General features: G+C 49.5%; 2 protein-coding genes across 3 annotated transcripts in view; both read left to right on the top strand.

Annotated features, from left to right (window-relative positions):
- The window catches only part of SMO (smoothened, frizzled class receptor), a 19336-nt gene extending 11990 nt beyond the window's left edge, over positions 1 to 7346 (top strand). Inside the window, exons 3-12 of the mRNA XM_006910528.3 lie at positions 5 to 214; positions 489 to 661; positions 1018 to 1237; positions 1333 to 1456; positions 2710 to 2802; positions 3265 to 3373; positions 4175 to 4360; positions 4771 to 4919; positions 5426 to 5560; positions 5791 to 7346. Coding sequence (XP_006910590.1) covers positions 5 to 214; positions 489 to 661; positions 1018 to 1237; positions 1333 to 1456; positions 2710 to 2802; positions 3265 to 3373; positions 4175 to 4360; positions 4771 to 4919; positions 5426 to 5560; positions 5791 to 6224 — 1833 coding nt within the window. The 3' untranslated portion in view covers positions 6225 to 7346. The remainder of the gene's footprint in view (positions 1 to 4; positions 215 to 488; positions 662 to 1017; positions 1238 to 1332; positions 1457 to 2709; positions 2803 to 3264; positions 3374 to 4174; positions 4361 to 4770; positions 4920 to 5425; positions 5561 to 5790) is intronic.
- A 5565-nt stretch (positions 7347 to 12911) lies between these two features.
- AHCYL2 (adenosylhomocysteinase like 2) overlaps positions 12912 to 13142 on the top strand; it is a 139418-nt gene continuing 139187 nt past the window's right edge. For both annotated transcript variants that reach the window (XM_006910527.3, XM_015588386.2), the window contains exon 1: positions 12912 to 13142. This exon is cut by the window's right edge and continues 198 nt beyond it. In XM_006910527.3, the coding sequence (XP_006910589.1) occupies positions 12981 to 13142 (162 nt within the window). In that variant the 5' untranslated portion in view covers positions 12912 to 12980.

Raw genomic sequence — 13142 nt, 5'->3', positions numbered from 1 at the left:
GCAGAACGAGGTGCAGAACATCAAATTCAACAGTTCGGGCCAGTGTGAGGCTCCCTTGGTTCGGACCGACAACCCCAAGAGCTGGTACGAGGACGTGGAGGGCTGCGGGATCCAGTGCCAGAACCCGCTCTTCACGGAGGCTGAGCACCTGGACATGCACAGATACATCGCGACCTTCGGTGCTGTCACGGGCCTCTGCACGCTCTTCACCCTGGTAACCAAGGACAGGCCCGCGGGTGGAGGAGTCAAAGGAACGGAGGGGTGGGGACAGGACACTCAGCCAGTAAAGAGGGAAGGAGCCCGATTGTCGGTGAGAGAGGCTGGGCTCTGCAGGTGGAGAGGGAGGTGGGCAGAGGATGACTTGGTGGGAGTCCCTGGGGAAGGGTCGTGATGAGAGGGGTCTGGGGTTCACATAAGGGTTATTCTGCAGTAGCAGAATTTGCTAATTTCCTTTACCTCAGAGAACGAACACCACTTCTCTCTTCTAGGCCACTTTTGTGGCTGACTGGCGGAATTCGAATCGCTACCCTGCAGTTATTCTCTTCTATGTCAATGCGTGTTTCTTTGTGGGCAGCATTGGCTGGCTGGCCCAGTTCATGGACGGTGCCCGCCGGGAGATCGTCTGCCGTGCAGATGGCACCATGAGGCTTGGGGAGCCCACGTAGGTGTCTTGGGGACCCAGGGGTGAGGGTGAGGGTGAGGGGCGGAAGGCTGAAATGTGCGTTTGCTGCAAAAGGGCCAAGTTGGACTTGAACCTGAGATTCAGCTCTGCCTGTTGCACCCAAGGTCTCCGGCATTAGGACCTTGGTTTCAGTATTAGGATCTTGATTGTTTGCATCTGTTCTAAGGGGGCAACTCCTGTATCCTCTTCAAATCTGACTGGGTCCTGTCTCCAAGCCCTGACTCCTGGGGCATCTCCAGACCTTAGAAGTCAAGGGTCTGGAGATCGGGTGGAGAGAGCTGGTAGAGAGCATACAGAAATGACCTCCCCAAGTGACACCCCATATGTCTGAACAGCTCCAACGAGACCCTGTCCTGTGTCATCATCTTTGTCATCGTGTACTATGCCCTGATGGCTGGCGTCGTCTGGTTTGTGGTCCTTACCTATGCCTGGCACACCTCCTTCAAAGCCCTGGGCACCACCTACCAGCCTCTCTCTGGCAAAACCTCCTATTTCCACCTGCTTACATGGTCACTTCCCTTTGTCCTCACTGTGGCAATCCTCGCTGTGGCCCAGGTATAGTGACTGGTAGGGAACTGGGGACCTGAGCGGGGAGGGCTTGGGTGAGAGGGCCAGTGACCAACAGTCTCTCTCACCGCTTCCTGCTGCAGGTGGATGGGGACTCTGTGAGCGGCATCTGTTTCGTGGGCTATAAGAACTACCGTTACCGTGCTGGCTTCGTGCTGGCCCCAATTGGCCTGGTGCTCATCGTGGGAGGTTATTTCCTCATCCGAGGTGAGCAAGGACCTGGCCAGGACCAGTCGGGCAGCAAAATGCACTGAGCGCCTGCTCTGTGAAAGTAGGAGCTAGGAGCTGCCAGCTCAGCTGCCCTTGCGGTGGGACTTCAGCCAGGTCATACAGGGTGTTGGTGCAAAGTGGAAGGTGCCCCCTCTAGGCAGGCACAGTACCTTGGGCATTTGGTGTGGGACAACACTTTTGTGTTGGCCAGAAAAACGCGCCCCTTTCTCCAGAGCCTTGAGCCCGGGCTCACAGCTTGTTGAGTAAAACCTGGGCTGGTTCCATCCTCTGCTCAGCCCTTGGCTGGGTGCACTTGTGTGTTGAGTAACCTACTCTGTCCATGTGGACCAACTTGGGATGTGTGCATCCAGAATTTTTATATGCTCTCAGTCTTTTGGAGCACAGTTTCTCATCCCCCTCCTACCCATAACATACACTCACGCAGTTTCCACAACATGCACAGATTCTCTGTTCCCTAATTTTCCTGTCTCAATCTGCCACCTCCACAATAAGCCTCCGTATCTTCTCAGCTCATTTGTATTGCATTTTCTTTGTAAACTTCAGTTTCCTCCCCCTGCACTGTCAGCCTTCTGTTCTGCCCACCTCTTCTACCTCTTTTTGGCAGTGTCTGGGCCTCTGATTTGTTTTGTATCTGTGCTATTCTGTTCAGTAGCCACTTGCCACACGTGTTGAAACTAGTCCAGATGTGTCACTAAATTTCAAAGACGTAGCACACAATAAACTATCTCGTTAATAATTTGTTATATGGATTGCACGTTTAAGTGATAATATAATAAACAACGGTATACTGTTTATAAAATATATTGAAATTAGTTTCGCTTGTGTCTTTTCATTCTTTTAATGCGGCTTCTGGAAAATTTGCGATTATATATGTGGCTCACATTGTATTTCTGTTGGACAGTGCTGTTCTCAAGTCTCTTCTTATGCCCCTTCCAGCAGACCAGCTTTGACCTGGATGCCTTACTTAGTCGTGGCCAGGCCAGGACCGAAGCGCATTCTCTCTCTTCTCAACTGTCCATCTGCGCTCTGCTCCAGTCTCTCCCGTCCATGGCACATCTGCCAGCAGCTATGCTCCATTTCTCTGGTGTCTCCAATTCCCCAAGCTTTATATCAGCACAGGAGTAATCAGATCCAGGACACAGGGCCATGGAGGCCTCCCCTGCCACACACCCACCTCTCCCAGGAGTGGCCTTGCCCCTGCTAATGTCTGAGGTCTCCCTTCTGTCCAGGAGTCATGACTCTGTTCTCCATCAAGAGCAACCATCCTGGGCTGCTGAGTGAGAAGGCTGCCAGCAAGATCAATGAGACCATGCTGCGCCTGGGTGAGTGGGCCCTGGGGCCTTCGGCCCTAGGTACTGTCCAGCCCGACACGGCACCATCCTGGGGTTGTGGGACCTGCAGGATGGGGTCTTAAAGAATAGTAAGTCAGTGGCACAAGTTAGCAGCCATGGGGACAAAGCAAGGCTGGCGTGTGTGTGGGGGGGATGGTGGTGGTGGTGGTTGTGGAAGCAGCTCAAGAGAAGGGGACTTTCTCAGGTGGAAGAATTCAAGTTCATGCCAAGACTGCTTCCTCCTGCCCACTTCCCTCCCAGTAGGGCCTCCCACAGTTGCCTCAAGTGCCCTTCGTGCCTTATTTTGAAGACTACAGTTCTTGAACTAAGCCCAGCATAAATTCACCCCAAACTTAGCTGTCTTTCAGGCCCAAGTGGGGAAAGCACCCTCCTCCCCACAAATGTTCCCATACCTGGATTGGTAACACCCTGCCCGCCCCTGGCCCTCCACAGGCATTTTTGGCTTCCTGGCCTTTGGCTTTGTGCTCATCACCTTCAGCTGCCACTTCTATGATTTCTTCAACCAGGCTGAGTGGGAGCGCAGCTTCCGGGACTACGTGCTGTGAGTGTGGGGCCGGGGGCCTAGGGGCAGCCGTGGTGGGAGCTCGAGCCAGAGCTAGGACTGCAGGGACGGCTCTCCTCTGCTGTCCAGCAGAGGTCTACTGGGTCCAACTCAGATGTCAGGTGAAATTGCTCGTCTTGCTCTGAGCGCCCCAGATGTCAATTGCCCTGTAATTCGTAAACACGGCAAACAGCCCTCAAGTCCCCGCTCAAGTCTGCCCTTCCCTCTGCATCCCCGTGGCTACCTGGCCTGGTGCACCATGTTTTGGCTTCTCTGACCAACTCTTGTTGCCACAGAAGTTGTTTTCTCCGTTTCTCACATGCTCTTTTTTAGAGCTTATTCTAGAGCACTGCACAGACGTAGTTACCTCTCCACAGTAAGTTAACAGCCTGCTAATGCTTGCCGTTTGGCCTGTGCTTTTTTGTGTCACAGTGATAATGAATCTGAGAGAATAAGGCGTATCAGCTGCCGAAAGAAGTGCAGCACTTTATAGTACCAGGAACAGCAGTTAAAATGCTCATTAAAATGGACACCAGTCCACGTCTGGACTGTTTCACACTCCTTAAAGGTTCCTACTTCCAGACTTGGAAGCTCTAAACTGCACCGATGCCTGGGTCCCTCCCTTAGAGACCTGATTTAATTGTCTGGGGTGCAGCTCAGACATCAGTAGTTATTAAAAGCTTCCAGGTGACTCTAATGAGCACCCAGGACTGCAAACCAGTGCTGTGGAGCTTAGCGATTGTCTGGATACCCATCTGGGAGACCCGTCTCACCTCACCTGTCTACCACCCCTCACCATAGATGCCAGGCCAATGTGACCATCGGGCTGCCCACCAAGAAGCCCATCCCTGACTGTGAAATCAAGAATCGTCCTAGCCTCCTGGTGGAGAAGATCAACCTGTTTGCCATGTTTGGAACCGGCATTGCTATGAGCACCTGGGTCTGGACCAAGGCCACACTGCTCATCTGGAAGCGCACCTGGTGCAGGTGGGGTCAACAGCCAGCCCGTTCTGACCCCACCGCCTTCCTCTCTCAGCCTCTGTGTCCCCATCATTAGGCTTTCCCTGGTCCAGTGTCTCCCAGCACAATCTTGTGTGGGCGTGATTTCTAAAGGTCTGTGCTGAGCCGCATAAAGCTGCCTTCTCTGTGGCTCACTGCTGCCCCCTGGCGATACCTCCTGTCATTGGGAGCAGGAGCCTGCCAGGTTCTGAGCCCACTGCCAGCATCTTCTAAAAGTGGAATGATTTGAGAACTGGGAGCCCTGCACTCTAGGCCTCCTTTGCAGAGAAGGCCCCTTCTCCTCGGAGTCCCGGAGGGATCGGTTCGCTGGTCTTTCACAGGATTCGATGGAAAGGGCTGCTCCTCCATTTGCCGTCGCCCACCCCTTCTGCTCTCAGGTTGACCGGGCAGAGCGATGATGAGCCCAAACGCATCAAGAAGAGCAAGATGATCGCCAAGGCCTTCTCCAAGCGGCGTGAGCTGCTGCAGAACCCAGGCCAGGAGCTCTCCTTCAGTATGCACACCGTCTCCCACGATGGGCCTGTAGGTAAGCTTTGGCCCCTTACCTCCCCCGGAGCCACTAACGCCCACAGCACCTGTCCCTCCTCCCTCTCAGGCTGGTGTGGACACGTGGGCTGCTTGGAAGGCTGTGGTGAATGAGGCACTCTGTCCTCTCTCCTCACATACTCATTCTTCTGTCTTCCTCCTGTACCTGGTCACTCTGCCCTCTCTGTTTCTGCCCCTGGGTTTAATAGTTCATCTTGATTCCAAAAGGACTCATCGCCGTTCCCCTTCTGTCTTCTCCGGTGGTTTTTCCTGGGCTAGAGTAAGTCGGGGTTCTAGGAACTAGATATCTAGCCCAGTCTAGTGAGGCCCCACTCCTCAGATTGAGAGTGGGTAGAGACCACTGTGGCTAGCAGGGCAGGTTTCCTGTGCTAGGTGGAGTGGGAGCCATCGGCTGGGGGAACGCGAATGGTACCAAATAAGGGAGGAGTCGCGACTGCAGGGGACGGGGCACTCGTGATTCCTTATCCTTTCTTTTCATCCCCATAGCGGGTTTGGCCTTTGACCTCAATGAGCCCTCAGCAGATGTGTCCTCTGCCTGGGCCCAACATGTCACCAAAATGGTGGCTCGGAGAGGAGCCATATTGCCCCAGGATGTATCTGTCACCCCTGTGGCAACTCCAGGTATGGGGTTCAGGCTTCTGTAGGAAGGTGGGGGACATAGAGGCTGGGGATTCCAGGGCCTGGAGTACCAGGGGCTGCCAGAAGGGGAGGAGGAAGGCAAGACCGTGGGGGGTCTAAAGTGTGGGGCTGAGGCACTAGAGGTCCAGAGCTCAGAGAGTAGAGGTCTGAGGAGAGAAGGGTGATGTGGACAGAGCCAGGTCCCAGGCTCGTATTCTCCTTCCTTCTATCAGTGCCCCCCGAGGAAAAAGCCAACCTGTGGCTCGTTGAGGCAGAGATCTCCCCAGAGCTGGAGAAGCGCCTGGGCCGGAAGAAGAAGCGGAGGAAGAGAAAGAAGGAGGTGTGCCCACTGGTGCCACCTCCCGAGCTCCACCACCCTGCCCCCGCTCTTGTCTCCAGTGCTGTTCCTCGACTGCCACAGCTGCCCCGGCAGAAGTGCCTGGTGGCCACAGGCGCCTGGGGAGCTGGGGAATCCTGCCGACAGAGAGCCTGGACCCTGGTCACCAACCCCTTCTGCCCAGAGCCCAGTCCCCTGCAGGATCCGTTTCTTCCTAGTGCCTCTGCCCCCATGGCCTGGGCTCAGGGCCTCCGGCAGGGACTGGGGCCCGTTCACTCCCGTACCAATCTGATGGAGGCAGAGCTCATGGATGCGGACTCGGACTTCTGAGCCAAGAGAGCAGGACTTGGGACAGGAAAGAGGAACAAATACTGTTCCAAGGCTCTCTTCCTTCCTGAAAGTGTTTCCCTGGGATCTCATCTTCCAGAGAAAGTGAGGGCCCAGCGCTCTCCAAGGAAGGTTCTATATGTCTGGCTCACAACAGCAGGACTGTAGGAAAGAGCCCTGACAAATCCGTGGGTGGGCCTCCCCCAGGGAAGGGCCCTGGGGCTCAGGACCCTTGTTTCTGCCCTACCAGCTGGAGTCTGGCTGGCAGCTCCAGTCTGCAACAGGGTCATGCGGTATGCGGAGCTTCCGGAGGGGCAGTAGTGGTGGAGGTAGGAGTGACAATACTGAGAGTGGGCTGTGGTGGCCAGGGAGGCAGACGAGCCCATGTCGGCCAGACGAGAGCTGGCTGCCCTTTGCTATGCCAGTGGGTGCTCTTTCCTGGCATTCTCAGATCGAAGGTGTTTATTATGTCATTAGCCCTTTGTCTGAGTGGGAATAGGGCTCCCTTCTCCCTTCTCCAGGTGGTTGTGGGCTAGGAGTGCCTACTCCCCTAGGGGCTATAACCTCTCCTCACAGGTGTCCAGCTGGCTCCACCCCAGGTCATTCACCCATCCTGTGTTCTGTACCCTCTTTCCCCTTTTGCATTTCAGTCCAACCAGCCCAACCTCTTCCTGTTTCCCATTTGATTAGGACCCAAAACTAAAACCATCTCCATCCCACCCTCATTCCCCACCCCTGTTGCTGGGCTCCGTCTCCAGGAGAGAGATTGATTCAGCTCTAGAGGGATCCTGGCTTGGTGTAGAAGCAGTGAGTGATGGGAAGCCTCTGGGCCTCTGAGAGACCCATGTTATCTCTTCCTCATATCCATCCAGTGGGGGATGGATCCTCTGACTTGAGAGGCTGTCCTGGGAAGCTGCTGGAGCTTCAGGCAGGCAGGAAAGCTTCCTTCAATGTCCACAACTGGTAGGTGAGATTTCCCATCTCTTATAAGCCCCCTCCATGTCCCCAGGGCCCCAGTTTCAAGAACCAGGCAGCAGGAAGCCTTAGGAGCTTGCTGGGTTCCAGATTGGGGGATAGGGATGGGGAGAAGAAATATAAACAGTAAATAAAAGTTTTTTGTATAAACTCTTGGCGTGCTTTTTTTTTTCAAGGGCCCAGTCTCGACCTAACTGTGTACCAGGTCCTGATCTCATTTGTCTTCTACTTCCTCCACAGGCTATTCTGAAAGGCCAAGAACTTGGTGCTATGAGATCATAACAGACGTCTGGCAGATGTCAGCTTAATGTGCTGGCCGTTTATCCTGACCATTTGGCTCTATATAGAAAAAAAGCTGTTCTGTGGCCACAGCTGCCTCACTCTACACTGATCTTAGCTGACTGAGTAAGAACACACAGCTTGCCCCTGGAGTGAAGATTGATAGCAAGTGTCCCCCTGCTTATGTAGATGAGCATGGCTCCTTGTGGCAATCCTCTGGGGGCCTCTTGCCTTCTACAAGGGATGTCAGTGGGATCAGGGGCAGTCAAAGGAATTCAGACCTCCACCTCCTCCAGAAAGATGTCAGTAGAAAACTGGGAACTGGGTTGCAAGGACTCAGGATCATGTAAAAGAAGATCTGTGGAGGAAAGGGAGTGGTACCCAATCGAGTGGTATTGTAGGGTAGTGAGCAGACTTGTTTAGAGAGTAGCTCATGTAATAAGCATTTTGCCTAGAGCCAGATTCCAGGGGAAGGGAAACTAACATACCGATCTGATGTATTCTAGGTACTTTATATGTATATCATTAAAATAGTGATAATAATAGTTAACTTATTGAATGCTTGCTAGGCTCTCTACCAGGCACTTCACATGCATTAGTTAACTGAATCTCACAACAGACCTATGAGGCAGTTCCCAGCCCCAAGATGCTGAAGCACAAATAGGTTCGATAGTTTGCCTGAGGCTGCACGGTAAGTGGTAATTCTCACATTCTAACTGGCTCCAAGTTGGCTCTTGGCCACTGCAATCTACTGCCTCTTGTTTAATTCAGATGGATCAGAGAAACTAGTTTTTTATAGAAAGCTCAATGAAGCAAAATAATTTGCCTGCAACCACATAGCTAGTCAGTAAAAGACACTGCTTAGGGTCTTTCTGACTCTGAGTCCAAACCCTCCACTCTCAGTTCCGTCCTTGTCTTTTCCTCTTGTCTAGGTTTCCCATGTTGTGTTCCCTCTGGTCCCCACGTCTCCCTTGCTTACCTTGATCATTCTGGCCATCACTGCTTCTCTCATCAGTAATATAGCTACTTTTTAACCCTTATCAACAATAATATTCAAAACAATGTATCTGTGTTGTCTAATGATCTTTTCTGAAATAAGGGAAAAGTTAATGGTTGTTTTTCTTCTTTGCATCTCCATAGACATTCCCTGTGCTTCTTCTTTCCTTAATGGAAATACTGATGTGAAGGGTGGGGGATGGGGTTTAAGAGGAGTTCATTCTCAGCTTTAAAAAACAGAAATGTTACCCTTCTATCTGGCTGTGGAGGCTGACCGAGACTCCGTGACCACTAGAGGGCATTGTGAGCCCACCTTTTGTGAATGGAGACAGTAGGTGGCAGCTTGAAGTCCAGGTCCCCCACACTCCCCCAACCAAGAAATCTTGCAGTATTTTATAGGAGCGCCAGATCTCTCACGACTAAGCCACAGAGGCCACTTTCCTACCAACGCCCATGATTTAGATCCCTGGAAAAAATACCTCAGGGTGCACGAAGAGCTTGGTTTGTGGGACTCCCTGTGGCTCAGCTGCTGACATGAGAACAGAGGTCACCACAGGTTCGTTCACCTCTCGAGAAGGCTCTTATTAGTCAGTCGTCCATCTATCTTCCCAGGTTGTGAGGCTTGCCTCTGTTGGTCCCATTTCCTGTTTAGCAATCTGTCTACTGTCCCAACCCTTTCTCTGCCCGTTTTTTTTTTTTAACCTAAGAAATTAAAAGACATAGAAAAGCACAAGGAACAACCTAATAAACACCCATATGCCTACTACTCAGAAATAACTTTTTAAAAATCATTTATCATGTTTGCTTCCAGCCTTTTTTTTTTTTTTAAATAAAGTGTAACAGATTTAGCTAAAGTCCTCTTTGATCAATACCTCTGTCCCATTTTTCCTCCCACCTTCCCCTTCCTTGACAGAAAAACAGCTGTTTGGATTTAGTGGGTTTCCTTCCAGTTCGTTATTATACTTTTATATATGCATATATATCTATGCATCCATAAACCGTTTATTGCTTTTGCCTGCTCTTAAAGTTTTTATTTTCATCTAAGTTATACATGATATAGTTTGAAAAGTCAAATACATCGTTCTACAGGTTTCGTTGGTTAAATGGCTGTCTGAGTACCCTGCTCCCACCATCTACCCTATCATTTCCTGTTCCTGGGAGCCAATTATTTTATTTTAGTTGATCCTTACGATATTCACTTCTATATGTCGAATAACGTGATAACGCTATCTCCTGAATGTTCATTTTAGGTGTTATTTGACCCCAATAAAGAGGATAAGGATTTAGCGCTTTTTCAATCTTTTCCTGCTAGGAAGACAAAAAGAGGTGGAGCAGAGAAGAGCTAATAATAACAGTTCTGAAAGCTGAAAAGCAAATAATGAGTGGGACTTTATTGAGACTTGAAAAAGCTAATGTCTTAGCTAACAGTAGGGAAAATGTATATTGCAGCGCCACCAAAAGGCTCAGAATTGGAGGAAGCAGGTATTTCAGAAGATGGAAATGAAACCAGGAGGATTGATCTCTGTTCCCCTAACTCTGCACAGTTGGATGATTGCCCTTCCCAACCTTGGCTGATTGTTGGTTTATTTAAATTATTTCCTTGATTAACAATTCCCCCCTTCTCCCCCCAAACACATTTGTTACTTCTTTCTGGGACTCATTTTTTAGATGTTAGACTTCCTTGACTGGCTCTCTAATTCATTTTCTTTTTTGAAATTAAAAAAAAAAAAACTTAATGAAGACCTGAAAAACAGTTCCTAAAAGACCAACTTTTCCAGAAAACTAGCTACACGATGCATTGCATCTATCATATTAACACATGCATTAGACACAAATATAAAAACCATTAAAACAAGACACCATTCTTTGGCAATCTGAGCAAAGATAAAATGCATGTTTCCTTTTTCTAATTTCTTCATCTTTTGTTTATTGTTTTAAAAAATTTCTGGTAGAATGCTTCCATTTTAAAGGTCTTATTTGTTTTCTGAATGTTCACTTCTTGAAACAGCATGTTCTTTCACAAATACAATATCTTCAGTCTCTGAGGACATTAATAATTTTTTTGTTGTTCTTGATTTCTTCTGTTTCCTTCAAGTTATTTTTTTTCTGCTTGATTATGTTGGTCTCTGTATTTCATATAAGGGTTTTCTTCACATACCTGATGACTTTGTCTATGTGCTTATACTTGAGTATGGCACTAATGGTTCTCTAGAAACTGTGAACATGGGTGTAGTCTTCACCAAGAGTGATCTGGCTGGCCTATTTCTTATGGAACTCTCATGTTAGTATCTTCAAGTTTTCTCTCTTGGACTGATCAGCAGCTACCTCAGAGTTCTTCCAGTCTCCTGCATGGAAGATACATTCCTGACTGCCAGAGTCTGAAAGCTGAATGAGCTAAGCGAGAGAAGAATATCTATAGTCTAAATATTTCATAAACTACACAAGTTAATAAACTTGCGCTTAATCATCCTGCTTCCACTATGGTATCTCCATCTTCAACTGTGCTTGGTCTCCCTCAGTAACAAAGATGGCAGAAGCAACAGATGCGTAGGGATGGAGTTGAGAATGGCCGAGGATTGTGATCTGATGTTTGGCCTGAATAAATAAAGGATGAATATCAAGTTTCTTTCCAGTGTTCCAACTCTTTATGTTTTATAAGTACATCCCACCGAAGAATTAATGCATTCCCTCAGTAATCAATTCTAATGGCAGTCCTGGTAGGCAGCTGGTGGCTGTATCGCAGCTCCCTTGTGCATTAGAAGGAAGAAAGAAATCAGTTATAGAGCTACTAATCTCTGCCCCAACAGATGGAGGATGAAGCTCTGGGCTGATACTTCATAACAGGAAGGAAATTCTGAAAGCCAGAGTGTGAAGAGAAATCTTAAGAAGCCCTTGTGTCTGGTGAACTTATGGGCTTTGTGGAAATGGCAGTGCTCAGATGCCAATACATAGTGTCAGGTGCAAATTCGAAGACCAAGAGACAGACTCCATTCACCGTAGGACAACTCCACAAATAAACAGTTTTAAGAAGGCAGTAACACAGGGAAGGAGGAGATCAAGGCAGGTGATTTTCCCCTCTCCTTGCCAGGGGAAACAAAAGTTACTCCCAAAGACTAGATGCCCAGTGGTTTTCTGCGGTTGTCAGGGCTATCACTTACTCTGAGAATAGAGAAGAAAAAACCTATTTCATAATCTGTCACCCAGAGTCAATTGCATTTTAATATATTTTTTTAAAAGTATTATTTGCACAGTTAAAATCTTGAGATGTGTGAATTTGTCTTTTGCTTTTTAGCTTATTTCATCATGAGCATTTATTTCCCTTTATTATTAGCTATATTTCTTGGCAAACTTAATTTTAAAGGCTGTAACCTTTCTCCTATTTTTGGACATTAAAGTCATTTCAGATACCTTTTTGTTATTAAAAATAAGACTGCCATACGTGTCTTTGTGCTTATGCCTTCTAAAATAAACGTCAAACTTAAAATAATACAGAAAGTATAAAGTTAAAAAAATCACTCCGAATCCCATAACTTGGGGAAATCACGATTGATATTTTAGTTAATATTCCTCTATGCTGATAGGTTATCTTAATTTCAGATTATTTCTCTAGTTGAATTAAAAGGTCAAAAGTTTTGGCCTTGTTTCAGGTCGCTTGTACTTATATAGATTTTAAATTTCGACCTAGTGATACCTAACTTCTTTCGGGACTGATTTTAAGCTTCCAGACCCAAAACCTGCCAGAAATTGCCACAGCAGACAAGGTCCTATTTTACTCCTTCTAAAAACAACGTCATTAAAGTTCAGAAAGGTATCAGGGTCCCAATTTCATAGCAGAAAAAAAAAAAAACAACTTTAAGCCAGGCGCTCTTCTCACGTGACGACGCCGCTTTTCCTTTAAATGCCTGCTCACGTGATCGCAAACGTGCACACATGAAAGAAATTCACGCTGTCAGGGTAGAGCCATCCCACCTCCCCCCCAACTCCCCTTCCCAACCCTAGGGTTTCTGGCGTTCCCTCCCCGGAAACCGCAACTCCTCTGGAGACTTTCTCTTTCTCATTCCCTTCATCGTGTCACCTAGTCTTATTCCTTTCCTTTCCGTTAGTCGCCGACCCTAGAGGTCCACCTCTCCTACAAATCCCACTTGTGAGAGGACAGGCGATGGGAACTACAACTCCCAGGGGGCATCGCGGGCACCGTTCTCCGCGGCGCGCAGTGTAGGTTGGGGGCTGAGGTCCCATGGTCTTTTCGCCGCGTGCAGCTCAGAGCAAGCGCACTACAGGTTCCGTGGCGCCTTGCGCGGGAGCGGGGTCAGACCAAGGCCGGGCGGGGCCAGGCGGGGCCAGAGAGCCCGGGGCTGGTTGCTGGCAGGAGGGCGGGCGGAGGAAGGGGGTGGGAGTTTTTTGGAGGGGAGGAGTGGGGGAATGGGGGAGGGAAGGGGAAGGGAGGCGGGAGGCGGGGCCGAGCAGGAGCTGGAGCTGGTGTCTGAGTCGGCGGTTGCAGGGGAGGCGATGATGTCGGTGCAGGTAGTGTCAGCAGCAGCTGCCGCGAAGGTACCTGAGGTGGAGCTGAAGGACCTGAGCCCCTCCGAAGCGGAGCCACAACTGGGACTGAGCACGGCGGCCGTGAGCGCCATGGGCCCCCCAGCGGGCGGCGGGGACCCCGAGGCTCCA

This window comes from Pteropus alecto, unplaced genomic scaffold (assembly GCF_000325575.1).
Source record: "Pteropus alecto unplaced genomic scaffold, ASM32557v1 scaffold22, whole genome shotgun sequence".
Classification (NCBI taxonomy): Eukaryota; Metazoa; Chordata; class Mammalia; order Chiroptera; family Pteropodidae; genus Pteropus; species Pteropus alecto.
This window is presented reverse-complemented; position numbering and strand designations above follow the sequence as displayed.